The sequence below is a fragment of the Balaenoptera ricei genome, chromosome 15, assembly GCF_028023285.1.
Source record: "Balaenoptera ricei isolate mBalRic1 chromosome 15, mBalRic1.hap2, whole genome shotgun sequence".
Classification (NCBI taxonomy): domain Eukaryota; kingdom Metazoa; phylum Chordata; class Mammalia; order Artiodactyla; family Balaenopteridae; genus Balaenoptera; species Balaenoptera ricei.
The window spans coordinates 43,903,164-43,923,787 of NC_082653.1; the positions used below are offsets into that span (position 1 = coordinate 43,903,164).

Below are 20,624 nucleotides of genomic sequence, written 5' to 3' on the forward strand. Positions count from 1 at the left end.
AGTGATGAGACGTAGCTGAGGGCCGGCCTGGTGCTCACAGCTAAGCTCGGTATTCTCCTGTCAAGAGCAGACAGCTCCAAGGGACACCAAGACCAGGCGAGGCTACTCTGTGACCACGAGCAAGACAGAAAGAAAAACAAAAACCAAAAAACACTCCACAATCATGTCTGAACACAAAAACATGAACACTGTACATACCATGAAAATGATCAAATACCCGCCTCCTCTGGCTAATAGGATGACCGCTGTGTTTTTTTATCAATCCTAGTTTTAACCTCACTCTGTTCTTCTTGCCTTCCAGATAAGAATTATTAAGACGCCCAATCAGAGAATTAGCCCAACATCCAACCCAGAGCAAAGCCCCGCTTGCTTGCACTCTGCCCTGAATCACCTAACCCAGGGCCAAAGTCCTATCATAAGGTCTTGGTAACACCTTGCTGAGATGCCCCCTGCTTCCCATGGTACCTGTTCTTTCTTAGTGCAGGGAATTAATAAATCTAACACACTGTTAAAAAAGTAGGTGTATGTCTGGGGGTCACTGGCCGAAAGGCACTGACATTTGTCAGGCAGAGGCTTGGGATACATCAGGTGTGCTGGGGACGCCACAGTGGGCAGCCTCGCTGTCAGAGACTCGGGAGACATGCAAAGAGAGCCGACCGGCTGTGAACAACACCTATGTAAACGCAGAGGAACTGTGCTCATTTCATAATGATCCTAGGCCTCTCATCTTTCTCACACCGGACAATACCTCGACCGTGATTCAGCCATCAGAAAGCATTTCTACATTTCAGATGACAATTTTACAGGGTGAAAGAAAGGCTGGTGTTACACCATGAGATTCCTGGTATCTTCCAGGTATCACCATGAATAAGAATAGTCACATAATCTCAGTGTCTTTGCCCTCAGAAATTGATTTCGTAAGTAGATGTAACAAACTGAGGTGTTCACATTGCTACACATCATGACTGCAGGTAGGGGGCATTCTTTTGTCCTCCCTGGGCTCTTAAAGCAGATCTGAAACGTGCTGGAAGGCGCCATCACTGTGGCCAACCGTCCTCATCACCACCACCACTTTCATTCACCACGGTACCACCTAACATTTCAGAGTGCTTCCCTCTGTACCAGAGGCCCTGTGATGTCCATGATCTCATTTAACCCTCAGGTCAACTCCTGGAAGATGGTGGTATTATTTGTCTTCATTTGTCAGTGATAAAGGACACTGACAGTGACATTAACTCCAAAGGAGCAAAGCCAGGATTCAAGACCAGGATGAAGCGCCCCAGGCCCATGCTCTAAGCTTCCACACTATTTTTATCCATCTTAATAATGCTCTAGCCAGTGAGGTGAAAATGGGGAAGAAGTGGTCTTGGGCTGCTGCCTGCTCTAGTACTTTGAAGAAAACGTCCTACAAACTTCTCAGGTTCTTACTTCTAAAGGTGGTGGTTTTATTCTTGAAAGCTTTACTGTTTTAGAGGATTTCACTTGTTTTCATTAATTACAGTTACTCCTTGAAATGACAGACTACTGAGATGATTAGCAGAAATGTTTCCAAGTAGATGATAACATTCTCTGAAATGAGTGACCCAAAATGCACCTCTCATCAATCAACTAAAACAAAACAAAAAACTCATCTATTTGGGGCTAATATTGGCAGATTTTCTGAGAATTCAGTGAATAATACAGTGAATGTGAAGCACGTGTGATATCATGGGAGATGAAGAATTCAATTAGACGTTGATTCTGTTGCCTTCAAGTAACTGAAGAGTATAACAGGGGAGATCTGAGACATAAACATACCTTTTGATACAAGCAAGAAAGTACCAAGAATCTTAAAAGAAGTGGAGGTGAAGTCTCAAGGACATTCCAGAACAAAGTGTGCAGAAGACCCAGCTCTATCTCAAGCTCAGAGTGTGCTGAGGATTAAGAGAAGGAGCCTGGGGACTTCCCTGGTGGCGCCGTGGTTGAGAATCTGCCTACCAATGCAGGGGACACGGGTTCGAGCCCTGGTCTGGGAAGATCCCACATGCCACGGAGCAACTAGGCCCGTGAGCCACAACTACTGAGCCTGCGCGTCTGGAGCCTGTGCTCCGCAACAAGAGAGGCCGCGATAGTGAGAGGCCCGCGCACCGTGATGAAGAGTGGCCCCCACTTGCCGCAACTGGAGAAAGCCCTTGCACAGAAACGAAGACCCAACACAGCCATAAATAAATTTAAAAAAAAACAAAAAAAAAACAAAACTATAAAAAAAAAAAAAAAAAAAGAGAAGGAGCCTGCCCTGAAAGACACTCTAGTATAGACTGAGGCTTTGCCACTCACTGGCTACATGACCTTCTTTATCCTCCCCAAGACTTAACTTTCTCACCTGTAAAATGGAGATAATAATAGAAGTCACCTCAAAAGCTGGCTGGAGGAGTAAATAGCATGATATATCAAGCCTTTCACTCATGCCTGGCACTTAGTAAACACCCAGTAAATGTGAGACAGCAGTAGTACCATGCGAAAGCCTATGGAATTGCCAATATTCCACCATTTTTGACCTATGACAACGACAGGTTCAACTTGATGGTAATGGTATCTGGCTTCAAGCACAGGAACAAGCACCCTTCTGCTCCACGTAACTCCTCAGACAGAGACTGATGGGATCATTTCCTGTTACCTCCACAGCCTTTTCTGCTGGGCTGTCGTCCGCGTTACAAGAAGGGCTTGGAGGAGCTTAGCAGCATGTCACACGCGGGGAGAGCTGCTATCAGAACCCTCTGGCTGCCCGATAGCAGGCTCTGCCCACGATGTGCACATTTACACTGAATGGTTCCAGCGGGGCCGGGATGGCGGCAACAGGGGGTTCCGCCCACGTAAGAAACCTCCAGAGACCCTGGCTCTTGTTGAGCAAAAGTGCTTGGCAGCATTTGGGCATGAGATGCAAAGCAGTAACAGGCCAGATTCTGGAAAACCTGGCTCCAGGTTAGAAGCTAGAGTGGTCCTGCTAACTCTTTGTGGGTGGAGCCTATACACGTTTATCAATAAGAGTGAGTTCTGGAGGCCAAATGTACACTTCGCCACGGCGCACCACCACATCCTGACTCACTGCTGCCTTTTCCTGGTGCTACACCCCCCAACCCCACACGGCTACCACCACACACACCACTAATACTCCTCTCTCCGCAGCGATAAAACTAATCTCTAGAACATCTCGTGACAGGCAGAAATTTCTGTCGTTACCCATCATTTTTACAATAATTATTTTAACATTTTTATAAATAGGATTTAACCTTATACAAGTTAGAAAGTAGGTGTCTATGTCTTTCATGTGAAAACATTTGACACTTTTTGTTGATAAACTCAAACACAAGGTCAAATCTTGCCACTATTTTAATAGGAAGGAAGATCGAAACACAACTGGATGCTTGCTTAGAACACTGCTCTATGCGGCTCAGTTGGCATGAGGAGGTTTGTAAAGCTGTGTTTCTGGATTTTAAAAATCAGCAGATAATTCCTTTTGCGCAAACACTGTGTATATTGGTGTGTGACGGTACAAATGTGTCCTACTGAAATCCACCTTTCTGTACATGCCTATGTATTTAACTATACCTCCAGGTAGAGTGTCATACAGCAATGTAAACATATGCGCTTTGAAGGCAAGAAGTGTCTCATTCACCTTGATATTTTATATAACATCTAGCACTGTCCCCAGCATGTATCAGGAATTAAATAAATGTATATTGAATTAAATCAAGTAGGAAGTTCAGGGACAATAAATGTTAATTTTCACATGAAAATGCACTAAATCAGTGACTCTTGGTTTTAGATTGAAAATAAAAATCATAATAGTTGCAGGAAATTAACTCAAGAAACTCAGGTTCACTTTCCAGTAAAGTGAAGCTGAATTACACTCTCTCCTTGACAAGAACATAATATTCTAAGATTTAACAGTCAACATTAGATGAAATACACTTAATTTAAAAATATAAGCCCCTATATTTCCACAAGGTGTGGGGAATCCATTCCTTATGGGTTAATGCCACAGGTAAACCACAGTCACGGGCAATGGGAGGGATGCCTGTATCCGCAGAGATGTTGACATAAAACTCTGTCAACAGCTGATGGCTCGGTAGGGCTAAGTGATTAAGCAGGAGATCCTGAAAAAACAAACATGGGCCCCACCTGAAAGTACCAAGAATGAAAAGGTGCCCTGAACTTTGCTCTGACTCTGGAAGCTGGAGTGGAAAGACAAGAGTCCCCAAGAGCAGGGCTCACAAACGCACAGCACACAAACGCCCAATCTGTGGGGCACGGCTGGCACCATGTGCATTTAATTAGAGCCCTGAGTAAGCAGGAATGACAACAGCTATTTCCTGTTAGTTTACAAACTTGTTTTTTTTAAAGGAAGAAAGTTTTATTATTTATTTATTTATTTATTTATGGCTGTGTTGGGTCTTCGTTTCTGTGCGAGGGCTTTCTCTAGTTGCGGCAAGTGGGGGCCACTCTTCATCGCGGTGCGTGGGCCTCTCACTATCGCGGCCTCTCTTGTTGCGGAGCACAGGCTCCAGATGCGCAGGCTCAGTAATTGTGGCTCACGGGCCTAGTTGCTCCGCGGCATGTGGGATCTTCCCAGACCAGGGCTCGAACCCGTGTCCCCTGCATTAGCAGGCAGATTCTCAACCACTGCGCCACCAGGGAAGCCCTACAAACTTGTTTTTATACACTGTCGTTCTGCACGTTTCCATTAAAGACAAGTCTGGATAACTGACGCGGGTAAGGGTTCGGGAAAGAAAACCATCACTAGTGCTACTGTGAGTTTTAAATTGTTTGCATGATACAATTAAACCTTTAAGAGAACTTGGTCAAGCAGGCTCACCACGATAACCTTTCCCTAGAATGTAAGCTCTTCAGTTGGGTATCAGGGTCACCCCACCTCATAGGCTGATCTTTAGAGCCCTGCAACGACCCACCCAAACCTCAGTCGTAATAGTTCCAGCACCTTTTCAAAGGTGTAATTCTGTAGTTTAACTCAAGGGCCTGGAAGCATGGCCACACCCTGAAGCTCTTCTTTCCTCAGAGCACTTCTATACTGAGGATCTCAAGTCTCTAAAATGCCCCTCGTGGACCACAATCTCCTAGTCTTCAATTTCTCCATGGTCCCCACTCCCCCCCTTTTGCTCTCACTGCAACCTCCAGCCTCTGGATGTTTCCCTAAGGCTTGGTTCACTGGTATTCACTGGACTCCATGGGCAGCCATTTCAAACTGGCTGTCTCCAGGAATGAGAAAAATACCGCCGTTCTATGGAGACTTTCACAATTCAGAAAGGGCTGTCTCAGGCCTCCTCTTATTTGATTTCATTTGCAATAGGTCTTATTTTTCTTCCTCTTAAAAGAGTAGCAGAGGGGACTCTGCGAGGCCCCCAGGAAGCTTGCTGGCTGGAGTGAGCCATTTGTCATTTTGTCCTGCCTGCCTCAGTGGCTCACAGCGGCAAGAGGGTAGCCCATGCCCGAGGGCCACCTGCGACCATGCCTCAGCACACTCTGCCTCAGTAGCACCAGATGCCAACCAAACAAGCAGCTCTAGCCTGCAAAGCAATACAAGCTCTACGGAGCAGTCAACAGTACATGCCAGCAGGGAGGCAGTCAGAAAAACAACAGTTGTGTTGAACCAAAGCTCTCCACGGAGCTGGCTCAGAAGATCAAGTTAAAATAAGTCCAACAAAACCTAACCATGACTAAAATAGGTATGTGTCTTTCTGCTTCCAGGCCACCTTGAAAAAGTAACAACGATGCAATACTACAAATCTTCAGTTAATTAATTCAAGTTTTTGGCAGCAAGCTTCGTACCCCCAGCCTGCATTGCGTACCATCTGTCTACGTGAATATTCAGTTCTCACCCACAACCTGCTTCCTAACCCTTGGAATAAATGTATCTCCTCAAAACCCAGGAAAACGCTCTGTTGTTGGGGGGAAGGACTTATATTTTAAATAAACTGATCTCATTACTTTACAATCCGCTGCTGCCACCTCCCGTGTTAATGAAGCAGCATCTCTCCATCCGTGAACAAGAGTTAAGTGTTTAAGAGGAAGAATTCTCACTGGTCAATCAGATGGCAAATGTTCTGCACACAGAGAAAGAAAAGCTTAATTCTGTTACCTCTAACTGGCTTCGCCTCTCAGCAATCACACGTTCATCCTTGTTTCCAAATAGTTTCTTTGGAGGGAATTCAAGAGTCGCGAGCTGAAATACATATTTTATAAGAGATGCATTAATATCACACCTGTGATCTTTGGGCTATTATTAATCCATTATTTGGAATCTCTATCATGGCGGGGGGTGGGGAGAGAAAGAGGCTGGAAGTTTAAAGATGGTAGGGCCTGCCTTGCCTAACCACCAACCGTGTGACCTTGAACAGACCAGGCGAGGTTCCACAAGGGTCACCCAAGAGGCAGGATGCGGGGGCCTCAAAGGAAGGACAGACTTGAGTCTCAATGTTTTGTCCCAGACGACATAGTAGACTCTTTGCCAGGTGGTGTTTCACATGTTTCATTTTTTAAAACACAAGTTTGTTCTTCTTTTAGTCCCCTTCTAATACTAGAATTCAATTATATTTGTGTTGACATGAGAATCTGAAAACTCAACAAGCATACTACCTGAACATTTTGTAAAAGAGTTCTGTAAACTTTCCATATTGCCTTTTCTCAGCTACTACTGCAAATGCAGACAGCCCATGTGAAAAGAGGGCATCTCTTTCAATCTTTTCACCTTGTTTCCTAGAGAATAAAGGTTTAGAATTTGTTGTAGCCAGGTCTTGGAATTTCATAGGTATTTTCCTTATGCTTCTTTTCTTGGAAGTATAAAAATCATAACAAAAAGGTAAGTTTTCTTATAGACTCCAAGGCAAGAAAGAGCTCTATAATCTGGCGGAAACCTGACCAGCTCGTGTGGCTTTGGTTGAATGAACGCTGAGCGGCAATAATCGCTGGTGTTGATGAAATTCACTATTTCCTTCCTTCCTCGCCCTGTCAGGTTCAGACACACTGAGAGGCCAACAAAGCATTATCAAGAAAAAAAAAAAGAACATTTCTCCCACAATGTAGGTCACAATGTGCCACAAAATTCCTATTTTATATATATGCAAACCTTGGCTGATTTAAATTTATATTGCCACAGTGGGAATCAAAAATTAAGAACTAACATCTGTACGTATGGGACTTTGAAAACTTAGTACTAAAGGAGAATATACATACAGAAAAATGCACATATCCTAAGTGAACAATTGGTGAATTTTCTACATCTCAACACACTGTAACCACCTCCCAGATCAAAAGAGAACAGCCCCAGCCGCCCAGGAACCCCTGGCACTCCCCTCCTGCCCCATAAAAGGCTGGCGCTGGCCTGACTTCTAACAGCGTGCTTTAGTTCTTCCCATTTTTGAGCTTCATCATACGGCACGAACCCTTTTGTGTCCACCGTCATCGCTCTGCCTCATGTGTGCGAGGTCCACCCATGTTGCCATGTGCAGCAACTGTTTGCTCATTCCTGTGGCTGAACAGTATCCCACCATGTGACCATTCCACCACTGGTCTGTTCAGTCTCTGGTTATTGGGCTTTTGGCTAGTTTCCAGTTTCTGGCCCTTAGGCATTGTGCTGTTTTGAACATTTTCCTATAGGTTTTCCATACGTTTCCTATAAACACATGTAGGGATTCCTGCTGGCCAGAGTCTGAGGGGTGAAAATGCTAGGTCATATGGAATGCAAGTGTTCAGCTGCACCTGAAGTTATCAAATGGTTTCCCAAAGCAGTTTTACTACCAACACTCCCACCAGCAGTGACTGAGAGACCCAGTGGCTTCAGATCCTCACCAACACCTGGTGCTGTGGTCTTTTTCATCTTGGCAATGCTGGTGGGTATGCCGTGATTTCTACTGTGGTTCAGATTTGCATTTTTCTAATGAGCCATGATGTCGAGCATCTTTTCACATGCTCATTGACCATCTGGTTACTCATTTTGGGGAAGTGTCTGCTCAACTCTTTTGGCCATTTTTTATTGGTATATGCCTTTTTCTTATTAAGAGTTATTCTTCCTTTTCCCTCTCTTCGAGGTGTCTTTGATGACTTTAGAGCCCTTTTTCAAAGTTAGTGGAAGTCAGAGGTTTGCTCCTTCCAAACTCAAGTGCTCTTTCTACCCCAAACCTTGGAGTGGGTGGGGTGTGGGACCTCTTTCTCCTTCTCTCACCAATGTTCCAATTTGGTTGCTTACAGGCAACTTTAAAATCAGTTCAAGGTAAAGTGAAAGACCATGGGCACTGAAGTAAGACAGACCTAGTTTGAATCTTGACCACTAACTAGCTAACTACTTTGTTTCTCTGAGCCTGAGTATTCTCTGCTGAAAAAAAAACACAGGCAATGGTAGTAAACGTTACCGGTTATCTGTGAAGAATTAGTGAAGCAATGCCGAACGGGCCTTAGCTACTCTTATTATTTACTAGAGATCTGGTAATTGCTAAGAAAGCAGTATGCCACATGCCTGGTTCCCTCTCTCCATCCCTGGAATGGTCATGTGGCTTCAAGGAGCAAAGGGTTTTCTGGAACCCTGCCTTCACTGGCACGAACACACGTCCCGTATGTTGCAGGTGAGAGAAGACAGGTACCCAGAACGTGTCTTTTGGGCTTCGTCCAGCCTCGATTTCATCTTGTACAAATGTGTTCCCCCACCAAATGCAGTGATGCTGAAAGCTTGGCAAGCGTGCTTTCACAGTTGGTTGTTTTGTCATTTTCTTGTGTGGCTGATGAGGTGAGATGGTTTCTGTCGGGGGAAATTTACAGTCATACTTGCATGCTCGCTCAGAACTGGTGCACTGAAGGGGCCTCTGGCAGCTGAACTAGGTGGGAAGCAAGCATTTAAATTTCCTCGTAGTCAATGGTAGTATGTACTCCATCCTGGGATGGAGGTTAGTATCTTGTGCTACGACGATCCACCCTGTGAAATAACTGTGTATAAATTATCTATAATACAGATTTTAGGAAGAAAAGGGCAACCTTAAATGGCACTGAGGCACATAATCATAGGACTATAATATTCAACAATTTAACTTCAGAGATAAAGAAACACAGGGTCAGAGGTCAGTGACTCAGAATGGTTCCAAGTCATGGGGTGGCTGAGTCAAGACGAGGAACCAGGACTGACTCTAGGTTTTCATAACAAGGCTGCAAAGTGCGTCCGCAGAGTATGCAAGACCCTTCTGAAGTCCTTGAGAACCTAGGACCCAAATAAAAGACAGTAACCCCTCCCAGTGTGTATTAACCAGAAAAATGACGGACAGCTGCTAGCGGTAGTCAACAGGCCCACCAAGAGCTGTCAACAAACCTCACGGAGGACCTGCACCAACTAGGGAACAGGAAAGTGACAGGGGTCAGTGACCACCGTGGGGATAACAGGACGGGGATGGTCTGGAGGCAGGGTCCCGGGAAGTCTGTCCTGGGATTATTAACTCCTGTCAACTGACTCCTCACAAAATAAAACATAACAAGGATGGAGGTGAAGTGTTGGAGGGAGGGAGGGAGAGAAGGAACGGGAGCAGAAGTTCCCACGTGATTCATGATAAATGCACGCAATGGGGTCCATGTCCTTTTGATGGGGCTGGGACGTGAACAAACTGAAGTAGAAAGGTAAGGGCGTGAGGCAAGGTATCCAAAAAAAGTATTGCCTCCATTAAAATAATTATATTTACATCAGAAACAGCTTTCCAACCTCTTCCCTCTGACAGAATGGAAACTACCTCCATTTCTCCTTTTTAGAGAATCTTGACAGTGCTGTTTAGGTTTCGCTATCTGTAAGCTCTTAGGTTGAATGAGATGAAATTGCCAGTTTTGAAGTTAAAAATGGTTGAATGTCAGCAATTCCATAAGGTTAAACCCCTTATAAAACTTCTGACATTTTTTTTTAACATCTTTATTGGAGTACAATTGCTTTACAATGGTGTTAGTTTCTGCTGTATAACAAAGTGAATCAGCTATACATATACATATATCCCCATATCCCCTCCCTCTTGTGTCTCCCTCCCACCCTCCCTATCCCACCCCTCTATGTGGTCACAAAGCACAGAGCTGATCTCCCTGTGCTATGCAGCTGCTTCCTACTAGCTATCTATTTTACATTTGGTAGCGTATATATGTCCATGCCACTCTCTCACTTCGTCCCAGCTTACCCTTCCCCCTCCCATGTCCTCAAGTCCATTCGCTACGTCTGCATCTTTATTCCTGTCTTGCCCCTAGGTTCTTCAGAAACTTTTTTTTTTTTTTTTTTAGATTCAATATATATGTGTTAGCTTACGGTATTTATTTTTCTCTTTCTGACTTACTTCACTCTGTATGACAGTCTCTAAGTCCATCCACCTCACTACAAATAACTCAATTTCATTTCTTTTTATGGCTGAGTAATATTCCATTGTATATATGTGCCACATCTTCTTTATCCATTCATCTGTCGATGGACACTTAGGCTGCTTCCATGTCCTGGCTATTGTAAATAGAGCTGCAATGAACATTGTGGTACATGACTCTTTTTGAATTATGGTTTTCTCAGGGTATATGCCCAGTAGTGGGATTGCTGGGTCGTATGGTAGTTCTACTTTCAGTTTTTTAAGGAACCTCCATACTGTTCTCCATAGTGGCTGTATCAATTTACATTCCCACCAACAGTGCAAGAGGGTTCCCTTTTCTCCACACCCTCTCCAGCATTTATTGTTTGTAGATTTTTTTGATGATGGCCATTCTGACTGGTGTGAGGTGATACCTCATTGTAGTTTTGATTTGCATTTCTCTAATGATTAGTTGAGCATCCTTTCATGTGTTTGTTGGCAATCTGTATATCTTCTTTGGAGAAATGTCTATTTAGGTCTTCTGCCCATTTTAAAAATATGGAACGCTTCACGAATTTGCGTATCATCCTTGCACAGGGGCCATGCTAATCTTCTCTGTATCGTTCTAATTTTAGTATATGTGCTGCCGAAGCGAGCACAAGACTTCTGACATTTTTAAATGACCACTAGGCCGAAGATACATTCCCAGCTGCTTTTACCTGCCAAGGGTAAATATTCTCAGTTGAGGGATTGTTGATTGGCTACATCTAAACCAATATTCTTTCAAAAGAATATTTTTCTTCAAGCACTCAAAAATAAAACAGAACTAGAAATATCTCATATTTAAAAAATGCAACACTAAAATAGCCAAGGAGTTGGGGAAACAGTAACAGTACAGGTGGCACAGAAGCCATTCAGGGGCCAATAGTTGTTGACACAGAAGGGATTAGGTTGCCACTCTCAACAACAGCCCGTCTTTTGAAAAGAAAAAAAAAAAAAAGACCATCATAGTCTTTACTTGGATTAGAGAAAAGAGGGCAGGAACTGCTGCTTCATTCTTACTATAAAATCCTTATAATCCTTTGTATCTTTACTATTATATAAATCCTTAGAAGGGTTTAGAGGTCTGGGGTAGAAGAGAGGCCTGAACTTTTTCTCTCCCCAGGTACAAAGTGACCACCTCATTTATTTTGAAACAGAACAGCAAAAGCAATCCTCTGTGGGTTTCATTTCTGGATTGTGAATTATTTAAACTGTCCACATGTTTTTAAAAATGTACAATTTACCAAGATAGAAAGAGCCACTGGTCAGGACAAATAATGTGCCTGGAGAGCCAAAAAAAGGAAGAGATCTCTTCTATTTTTCAGAAAGCGCTGCTGTCTGAAAAGTAATGTTTCCAACAAATTAAGAATACAAGAGAGGCTCAGAGAGGGGGTGATTGTCCCTGACTTTTCCTCTCATGTCCTACATACACTGACATCTATTGTTTATTTTTTTGTTTGTTTGGCTTATGTTAAACAGCAAATTGAAAATAAAATCAATGATATAATTTGTACATTTATATTTCTTCTCAAGTTCTTTATAGTTAAATTTTTTTCATTTTTATCGCTTCACTTTTGAATCTAGCAGATGGTCGAGATCTGATTTCCATGAGAAATGCTGTCAGGAACAGTAAACGGCATCCGTGGGTGGAGGAGAGATTCCTCTTTGATTTCCTTTGTAACCTCTGACAAAGGAAATACAGTGTCCTACATTTCTAAAAATTAAAGTTCCTGAAGTTCTATACTCCTCACAACTACTCAATTCTAAAGGAACTCAGATAAATATTTCTGTATATAAAATGATCAAGATACTTGTGATTCAGTAATGAGGAAAAAATAATTTTCTTTCTTTTTATAAGATTTCATTTTCTGTCAGAATCAGCTTGCTAGTTTCTACCAGAAGAGTTATGTTGGGATTTTTATCGGGATTGTATTGAATATACAGGTCATTCTGGCAAGAAGTGACATCATAAAGTCTCAAGTTCACCATTCCATGAAAAAGTAAAAAGATTTCATTTTCATGAAGAGCAAAACCCATCATTTCCCCCTTATAACTTTCACGGATGAAGTCTCATGTTAAAAAAATGTGATTGCCACAGAAATAATCTTTCTACAAACCATAACACTTGATGGAACAGCTCTGGTTAAAGACAGTGGAGTAAAAGCCTTTATTTGCATCCCTTCACACCTTCAAAAGCACCAAAAACGACAAGAGATGAAAAGCAGAGTTCCCTGTCAATCCCTGAAACTAACACAACATTGTAAATCAACTATACTCCAATAAAAATTAAAAAAAAAAAAGTAAAGACTCTGACGTCAAAGTAGGAAACCACTGCAGCCCACACACAGGCCAGCAGCCCCAGGGAGCTCAGCCTCCCCGTCCTCCTCTCCAGGCCACAGGCCACAAGCCATCCACCAGGGTCGGCATCCAAACCCCCAGGTATTGCATGACGCTGATGTTAAAGACTAAAGCTGGGGACAAGGAGAAAGTGGGGGGAACCCGCAGCAAAGAGGAGGGCAGTAGGGGCCTGTGCAGGGAGAACCCAGAGCTGCTCAAGGTGCTGGGAAAGAAAACAGGCCAGAGGCAGGCACCTGGCTTTACTGCCACAGACAGTGACCCCACTGCCCCCACGAACACCAGAAAATAAGATGTGTCTCGATGCGAACGGAAAAACTGGTGGAAAAAAATTCAGAAAAATTCCAGGCAAAGGTTTAGGCGTGTGTAGCTTGCTGCCTCCCCCTCCCCAGGGTCTGTCCCTTCCTTGTCCCCATGATTCACTGGTGTTTTCCCCTAAAATTAGTCCATTTCACTTAAGATGAGAAATAATTAGAAGGAACTGAAACTGAACTGTGAATAAAAAGGGTAAGTGAGGAGATACTGAATAAAAGAGAAGCAAAAGGCAGATAAAGAAGATGCACAAGAAGGACTGACCGAAGACAAGAAGAACTCACGCAAGAAATTATCCACAGTCTTAAGGAACCACAAACACCCATAAAAAAGAACCAAAAGCAGGAAGCGATACACAGGTTGAAAGAAGAGACTACAGTGGGGGGAAAAGGGCAGAAAAGTGAGCCAGCTCATGTAGAAATGGCTGATTCCAGGACTGGGATGGGGACCACGTAAGATGAGCCCAAAGCGTCTTGTAGTGCCAGAGATCAAGGAAGTGCTCAAAACCAAAAGCACGTTGGGGCTTCCCTCGTGGCGCAGAGGTTAAGAATCCGCCTGCCAATGCAGGGGACACAGGTTCGAGTCCTGGTCCGGGAAGATCCCACATGCCACGGAGCAACTAAGCCCGTGCACCACAACTACTGAGTCTGCGCTTTAGAGCCCACGAGCCATAACTACTGAAGCCCGTGCACCTACAGTCTGTGCTCCGCAACAAGAGAAGCCACCGCAATGAGAAGCCCACTCACTGCAACAAAGAGTAGCCCCCCACTCCCTGCAACTAGAGGAAGCCCGCGCACAGCAATGAAGACCCAACGCAGCCAAAAATAAATAAATAAAATAAATAAAAAATTTTTTAAAAATTAAAAAAAAAGAGAGATGGAAGATGTATTTAAAACCAAAAGCACAATGATGGGAGTGTGTCACAGGGACACAGGTGCCGACACAAAGAGCTGCTGCATATGGCCTAAGTTGGAAAAACGTGAAAAACAAAATTTTTAAAAATGTATTGGCTTAAAACCCAAAATATGATGAAATAAACAAGCAAATAAATAAATGGGGAAGAAGAAACAAGCCACCCATTCAGAAGAATTCCAAGTAACTAATGTAGACACTTCACCCTCCAGGAAGTTGGGGGCATCTCTCTCCACCCCTAAAACGTGGGCTCTGCAGAATGTGTGCTGTGTGCAGTGCCTTCCTTCCCAAGAGAACAGTATAGAAAGGGGGGAACCAAGGAACCTCACAGGGGAGAAACCTCAGCCAGGAGATCAAGGTCGATCTCAACAGTGATAAGTCACACTGATGGTGTGTGTGTGTCCTTCATATGATGTGATGATAATGACACTTTACCTCCGTGGTTTTTCTCCCCAATATCCAAATGTCTAATCATGAGAAAAATAGGCATATTCCAATTGGGAACATTCTCTAAAATACCTGACCATCATTCCTCACAATATCAAGGTCATTAAATATAAGGAAAGTCTGAGAAACTGTCACAGCCAAAGGGAGCCTAAGGAAATATAATGACTGAATGTAATGTGGTATCCTGGATGGGATACTGGAACAGTAAAAGGACATTAGGTAAAAATTAAGGAAGTCTCAAAAGTACAGACTTTATTTAATAATAATAATAATAATGTATCAGTGTTGGTTCACTAGTGGTGACAAATGCCCTATACTCATGTGAACTGTTAACAGGGAAAGTGGGTATGGAGTATATGAAAACTCTGTATTACAGTCACATTTTTTTTCTGTAAAACTAAAACAATTCAAATAGGATTTCTGGTTTCTGATCTGATACGTAAGGAGCTTAGAAGTTGTGATGTCTGTCCTCACAAGAAAAAAAAACTGAAAAAACTGAAAATCAAGAGCTCTTCCCGGATCCATCAGCGAATTAAGGTCACAGGGCAAACTACTGTCCCCCACCCGGAGAGACAGACAGGCAGAAACACAGAAGCACAGCTTAGCTGGTGCAGAAGCTCACAACTGGAGCCAGTTTTGGTAGAACACTTTAAACTGCAATTGACGAATTGCTGGAGGCTCAGTGTAGCCTAGTATAAGCGTTAAAAAAAAACTCCAAAGGAGCTGTGATTTCCATAACTTTTGTGACGTTTACCTCCAGAAGTCCCACCAGATTCTCACTGTGAAGAAAAATCCCTTTGGTTCTGCAGAAGGTGTTGGGGGCGGGGATGGTGGGGTGGTAAACTTCTGAAATACACCCAGAGTGCTCTGCCCTCAAGGGAAACTGTTTTCCCAAAATCTAACCACTTTGGGTTTTACCAAAGCCCAACCGTTCGGGGGGGAGTAGAATGCCCCCTGCAGGTTTCACTAAGAGACTGAGACCTAATCACAGGCCTACAGACCCTCCAACACACACATCCCACCACCGCGCCAACAGGGCTCCTGCAAGACAACAGGGGATTGCAGCTAAAGGAAGCGCGAGCCTCAGGCTCTATTTAAGAATCTTCTGGGAAAACCCAAACACAATAGCAGAAACACAAACAAGGGCACTTGAGGACACTTTGGCCTCTGACACCACAGCCACGGCAATCGTAGCCTATATGGTGGCCAGATAAATATAAAACTGCACGCTAAAGGCCTATCTACCTCAGCTCCATTCACATGACACACCATGTCCAGCTTTCAACAAAAATTACAATGTATGCTAAAAGGCAAAAAACAGTCTGAGACTATTCTAAAATGAAAAAAGCTGATTGAAAAAAGAAAATCCAGTGCCTCCACACCCTGTACCCCTGCCCCCTCCTTCCCCACTGTCTACCTGCTCGAAGGAAAAAAAAAAAAAAATGAGCAAGAAGAACTCAAGAAAGAGACGAGAGAAACTAAAACAGCAGTAGAAAGTCCCAGTAGAAGAAACAAAAGTAGCATGAAGACAATAAAAACACAGGTTAGCCTGTGGCATATAGAGAAGAGAAAATAACAAGGCAAAATGAAAAATGCTAAGGGAAAGAAAACGTGACCCAAGAGGATTACAAGTAACACAGAAATGTCTTTAAAGTGTGCAGTCCACAGGGAGACGTTCTCAAGCACATAAGAACTCAGGTAAAACACATCAAGGTGAACCTTTCAAAAACATACTGGATGACCAAAAATATCCAACCAAGAGACAGCACAATACAAGGATCTCAGGAATGAAGAAACCACTGTAAATACCACCTCTAGTTAAACCCACAACTAGGACAGAATTATGCATAATTTATGTATAAAACAACGTGATATATCTTGACGTTATAAAATATAATTTTTAAAATTGGGTAGGTGGGAGTAAATAAAATGTGATAATCTTATCTTTGTTATGAGTCCATTGATCATTTTTTTAATTTTATTTTTTTATACAGGTTCTTGTTAGTTATCTATTTTATACATATTAGTGTATATATGTCAATCTAGTGTATATATGTCAATCCCAATCTCCAGATTCAGCCCACCACCACCCCACCCCCGACTTTAACCGTTCGGTTAATACGTTTGTTCTCTACATCTGTGTTTCAATTTCTGCCCTGCAAACCAGTTCATCTGCACCATTTTTCTAGATTGCACATATATGTGTTAACATACGATATTTGTTTTTCTCTTTCTGACTTACTTCACTTTCTATGACAGTCTCTAGGTCCATCCATGTCTCTACAAATGACCCAATTTGGTTCCTCTTTATGGCTTGAGTAATATTACATTGTATATATGTACCACATCTTCTTTATCCATTCATCTGTCGATGGGCATTTAGGTTGCTTCTATGACGAGGGCTATTGTAAAGAGTGCTGCAATGAACATTGGGGTGCATGTGTCTTTTTTTTTTTTTTAATTATTTATTTATTTTTTTATTTATTTAATTTATTTATGGCTGTGTTGGGTCTTCGTTTCTGTGCGAGGGCTTTCTCTAGTTGTGGCAAGTGGGGACCACTCTTCATCGCGGTGCTCAGGCCTCTCATTATCGCGGCCTCTCTTGTTGTGGAGCACAGGCTCCAGACACGCAGGCTCAGCAATTGTGGCTCACGGGCCCAGTTGCTCCGCGGCATGTGGGATCCTCCCAGACCAGGGCCCGAACCCGTGTCCCCTGCACTGGCAGGCAGACTCTCAACCACTGCGCCACCAGGAAGCCCCAGTGTGTCTTTTTGAATTATGGCTTTCTCTGGGTATATGCCCAATAGTGGGGCTGCTGGGGCATAAGGTAATTCAATTTTTAGTTTTCTAATGAACTTGCGTACTGTTCTCCATAGTGGCTGTATCAATTTACATTCCCACCAACAGTGCAAGAAGGTACCTTTTCTCCACACCCTCTCCAGCATTTGTTGTTTGTGGATTTTCTGATGATGCGCATTCTGACTGGTGTGAGGTGATACCTCATTGTAGTTTTGATTTGCTTTTCTCTAATGATTAGTGATGCTGAGCAGCTTTTCATATGCTTCTTGGCCATCTGTATGTATTCTTTGGAGAAATGTCTATTTAAGTCTTCTACCCATTTTTGGATTGAGGCGTTCATTTTTTTAATATTGAGCTTCATGAGCTGTTTATATATTTTGGAGATTAATCCTTTGTCCGTTGATTTGTTTGCAAATATTTTTTCCCATTCTGAGAGTTGTCTTTTCATCTTGTTTATAGTTTCCTTTGCTGCATAAGAGCTTCTAAGTTTCATTAAGTCCCATTTGTTTGTTTTGTTTTTATTTCCAATACTCTAGGGAAGAGTCAAAAAAGATCCTGCTGTGACTTATGTCAAAGAGTGTTCTTCCTATGTTTCCCTCTAAGAGTTTCATGGTGTCCGGTCTTACATTTAGGTCTTTAATACCTTTTGGGTTTATTTTTGTGTATGGTGTTAGGGAGTGTTCTAATTTCATTCTTTTACATGTAGCTCTCCAGTTTTCCCAGCACCATTTATTGAAAAGACTGTCTTTTCTCCATTGTATATCCTTGCCTCCTTTGTCATACATTAGTTGACCACAGGTGCGTGGGTTTACCTCTGGGCTTTCTCTCCTGTTCCACTGAAGTATATTTCTGTTTTTGTGCCAGTACCACACTGTCTTGATTACTGTAGCTTTGCAGTAGAGTCTGAAGTCAGGGAGTCTGATTCCTCCAGCTCCGTTTTTTTCCCTCAAGATTGCTTTGGCTATTCGGGGTCTTTCATTTGGGTCTCCATACATATTTAAAAATTTTTTGTTCTAGTTCTGTAAAAAATGCCATTGGTAATCTGATAGGAATTGCATTGAATCTGTAGATTATTTTGAGTAGTACAGTTATTTTCACAATAGTGATTCTTTCAATTCAAGAACATGGCATATCTCTCCATCTGTTTGTGTCATCTTTGATTTCTTTCATCAGTATCTTATAGTTTTCTGACTACAGGTCTTTTACCTCCTTAGGTAGATTTATTCCTAGGTATTTTATTCTTTTTGTTGCAGTGGTTAATGGGATTGTTTCCTTAATTTCTCTTTCTGAGCTTTCATTGTTAGTGTATAGGAATGCAAGAGATTTCTGTGCATTAATTTTGTATCTGCAACTTTACCAAATTCATTGATTAGCTCTAGTAGTTTTCTGGTGGCATCTTTAGGATTCTCTATGTATAGTATCATGTCAACTGCAAACAGTGACAGTTTTACTTCTTCCTTTCCAATTTGTATTCCTTTCATTTCTTTTTCTTCTCTAATTGCCATGGCTAGGACTTCCAAAACTATGTTGAATAAGAGTGGCGAGAGTGGACATCCTTGTCATGTTCCTGATCTTAGAGGAAATGCTTTCAGTTTTTCACCATTGACAATGTTTGCTGTAGGTTTGTCATATATGGCCTTTATTATGTTGAGGTAGGTTCCCTCTGTGCCCACTTTCTGGAGAGTTTTTATCATAAATGGGTGTTGAATTTTGTCAAAAGCTTTTTGTGCATCCATTGAGATTATCATATGGTTTTTATTCTTCAATTTGTTAATATGGTGTATCACACTGATTGCTTTGAGTATATTGAAGAATCCTTGAATCTCTGGGATAAATCCCACTTGATCACGGTGTATGATCCACTTAATGTATTGTTGGATTCTGTTTGCTAGAATTTTGTTGAGGATTTTTGCATCTATATTCATCAGTGATATTGGTAATTCCTTTTTTTGTAGTATCTTTCTCTGGTTTTGGTATCAGGGTGATGGTGGCCTCATAGAATGAGTTTGGGAGTGTTCTTTCCTCTGCAATATTTTGGAAGAGTTTGAGAAGGATGGGTGTTAGTTCTTCTCTAAATGTTTTGATAGAATGCACCTGTGAAGCCATCTGGTTCTGGACTTTTGTTTGTTGGAAGATTTTTAATCGCAGTTCCAATTTCACTACTTGTGATTGCTCTGTTCATATTTTCTATTTCTTCCTGGTTCAGTCCTGGAAGGTTACACCTTTCTAAGAATTTGTCCATTTCTTCCACGTTGTCCATTTTATTGGCATAGAGTTGCTTGTAGTAGTCTCTTAGGATGCTTTGTATTTCTGTGGTGTCTGCTGTAACTTTTTCTTTTTCATTTCTAATTTTGTTGATTTGAGTCCCCTCCCTCTTTTTCTTGATGACTCTGGCTAAAGGTTTATCGATTTTGTTGATCTTCTCAAAGAACCAGCTTTTAGTTTTATTGATCTTTGTTACTGTTTTTTTTCTTTCTATTTCATTTATTTCTGTTCTGACCTTTATGATTTCTTTCCTTCTACTACCTTTGGGTTTGTTTGTTCTTCTTTCTCTAGTTCCTCTAGGTGCATGGTTAGATTGTTTATTTGAGATTTTTCTTTCTTGAGGTAGGATTATCTTGCTATAAACTTCTCTCTTAGAACTGCTTTTGCTGCATCCCATAGGTTTTGGATCGTCGTGTTTCATTGTCATTTGTCTCTAGGTATTTCCTGATTTCCTCTTTGATTTCTTTGGTGATCTCTTGGTTATTTAGTAACGTATTGTTTAGCCTCCACGTGTTTGTGTTTTTTATGGGGTTTTTTCCCTGTCACTGATTTCTAATCTCATAGTGTTGTGGTCAGAAAAGATGCTTCATATGATTTCAATTTTGTTAAATTTACCTAGGCTTGATTTGTGACCCAAGATGTGATCTATCCTGGAGAATGTTCCGTGTGCATTTGAGAAGAAAGTGTAATCTGCTGTTTTCGGATGGAATGTCCTATAAATATCAATTAAATCTATGTGGTCTACTGTGTCATTTAAAGCTTGTGTTTCCTTATTAATTTTCTGTCTGGATGATCTGTCCATTGGTGTAAGTGAGGTGTTAAAGTCCCCCACTATTATTGTGTTACTGTTGATTTCCTCTTTTAGCTGTTAGCAGTTGCCTTATGTACTGAGGTGCTCCTATGTTGGGTGCATATATAATTGTTATATCTTCTCGGACTGATCCCTTGATCATTATGTAGTGTCCTTCCTTGTCTCTTGTAACATTCTTTATTTTGAAGTCTATTTTATGTGATATGAGTATTGCTACACCAGGTTTTGATTCCCATTTTCATGGAATATCTTTTTCCATCCCCTCACTCTCAATCTGTATGTTTCCCTAGGTCTGAAGTGGGTCTCTTGTAGACAGTATATAGATGGGTCTTGTTTTT

General features: G+C 42.0%; 1 protein-coding gene and 1 non-coding gene across 3 annotated transcripts in view; both read right to left on the reverse strand.

Moving 5' to 3' along the window:
• KIF16B (kinesin family member 16B) overlaps positions 1-20,624 on the reverse strand; it is a 302,268-nt gene that overhangs the window by 33,439 nt on the left and 248,205 nt on the right. For both annotated transcript variants that reach the window (XM_059897339.1, XM_059897338.1), the window contains one exon: positions 6,137-6,220. In XM_059897339.1, the coding sequence (XP_059753322.1) occupies positions 6,137-6,220 (84 nt within the window). The remainder of the gene's footprint in view (positions 1-6,136; positions 6,221-20,624) is intronic.
• LOC132350074 (U6 spliceosomal RNA) lies at positions 10,896-11,002 on the reverse strand. Its single transcript, XR_009497828.1, has one exon. It is a non-coding gene; the product is annotated as a U6 spliceosomal RNA (small nuclear RNA).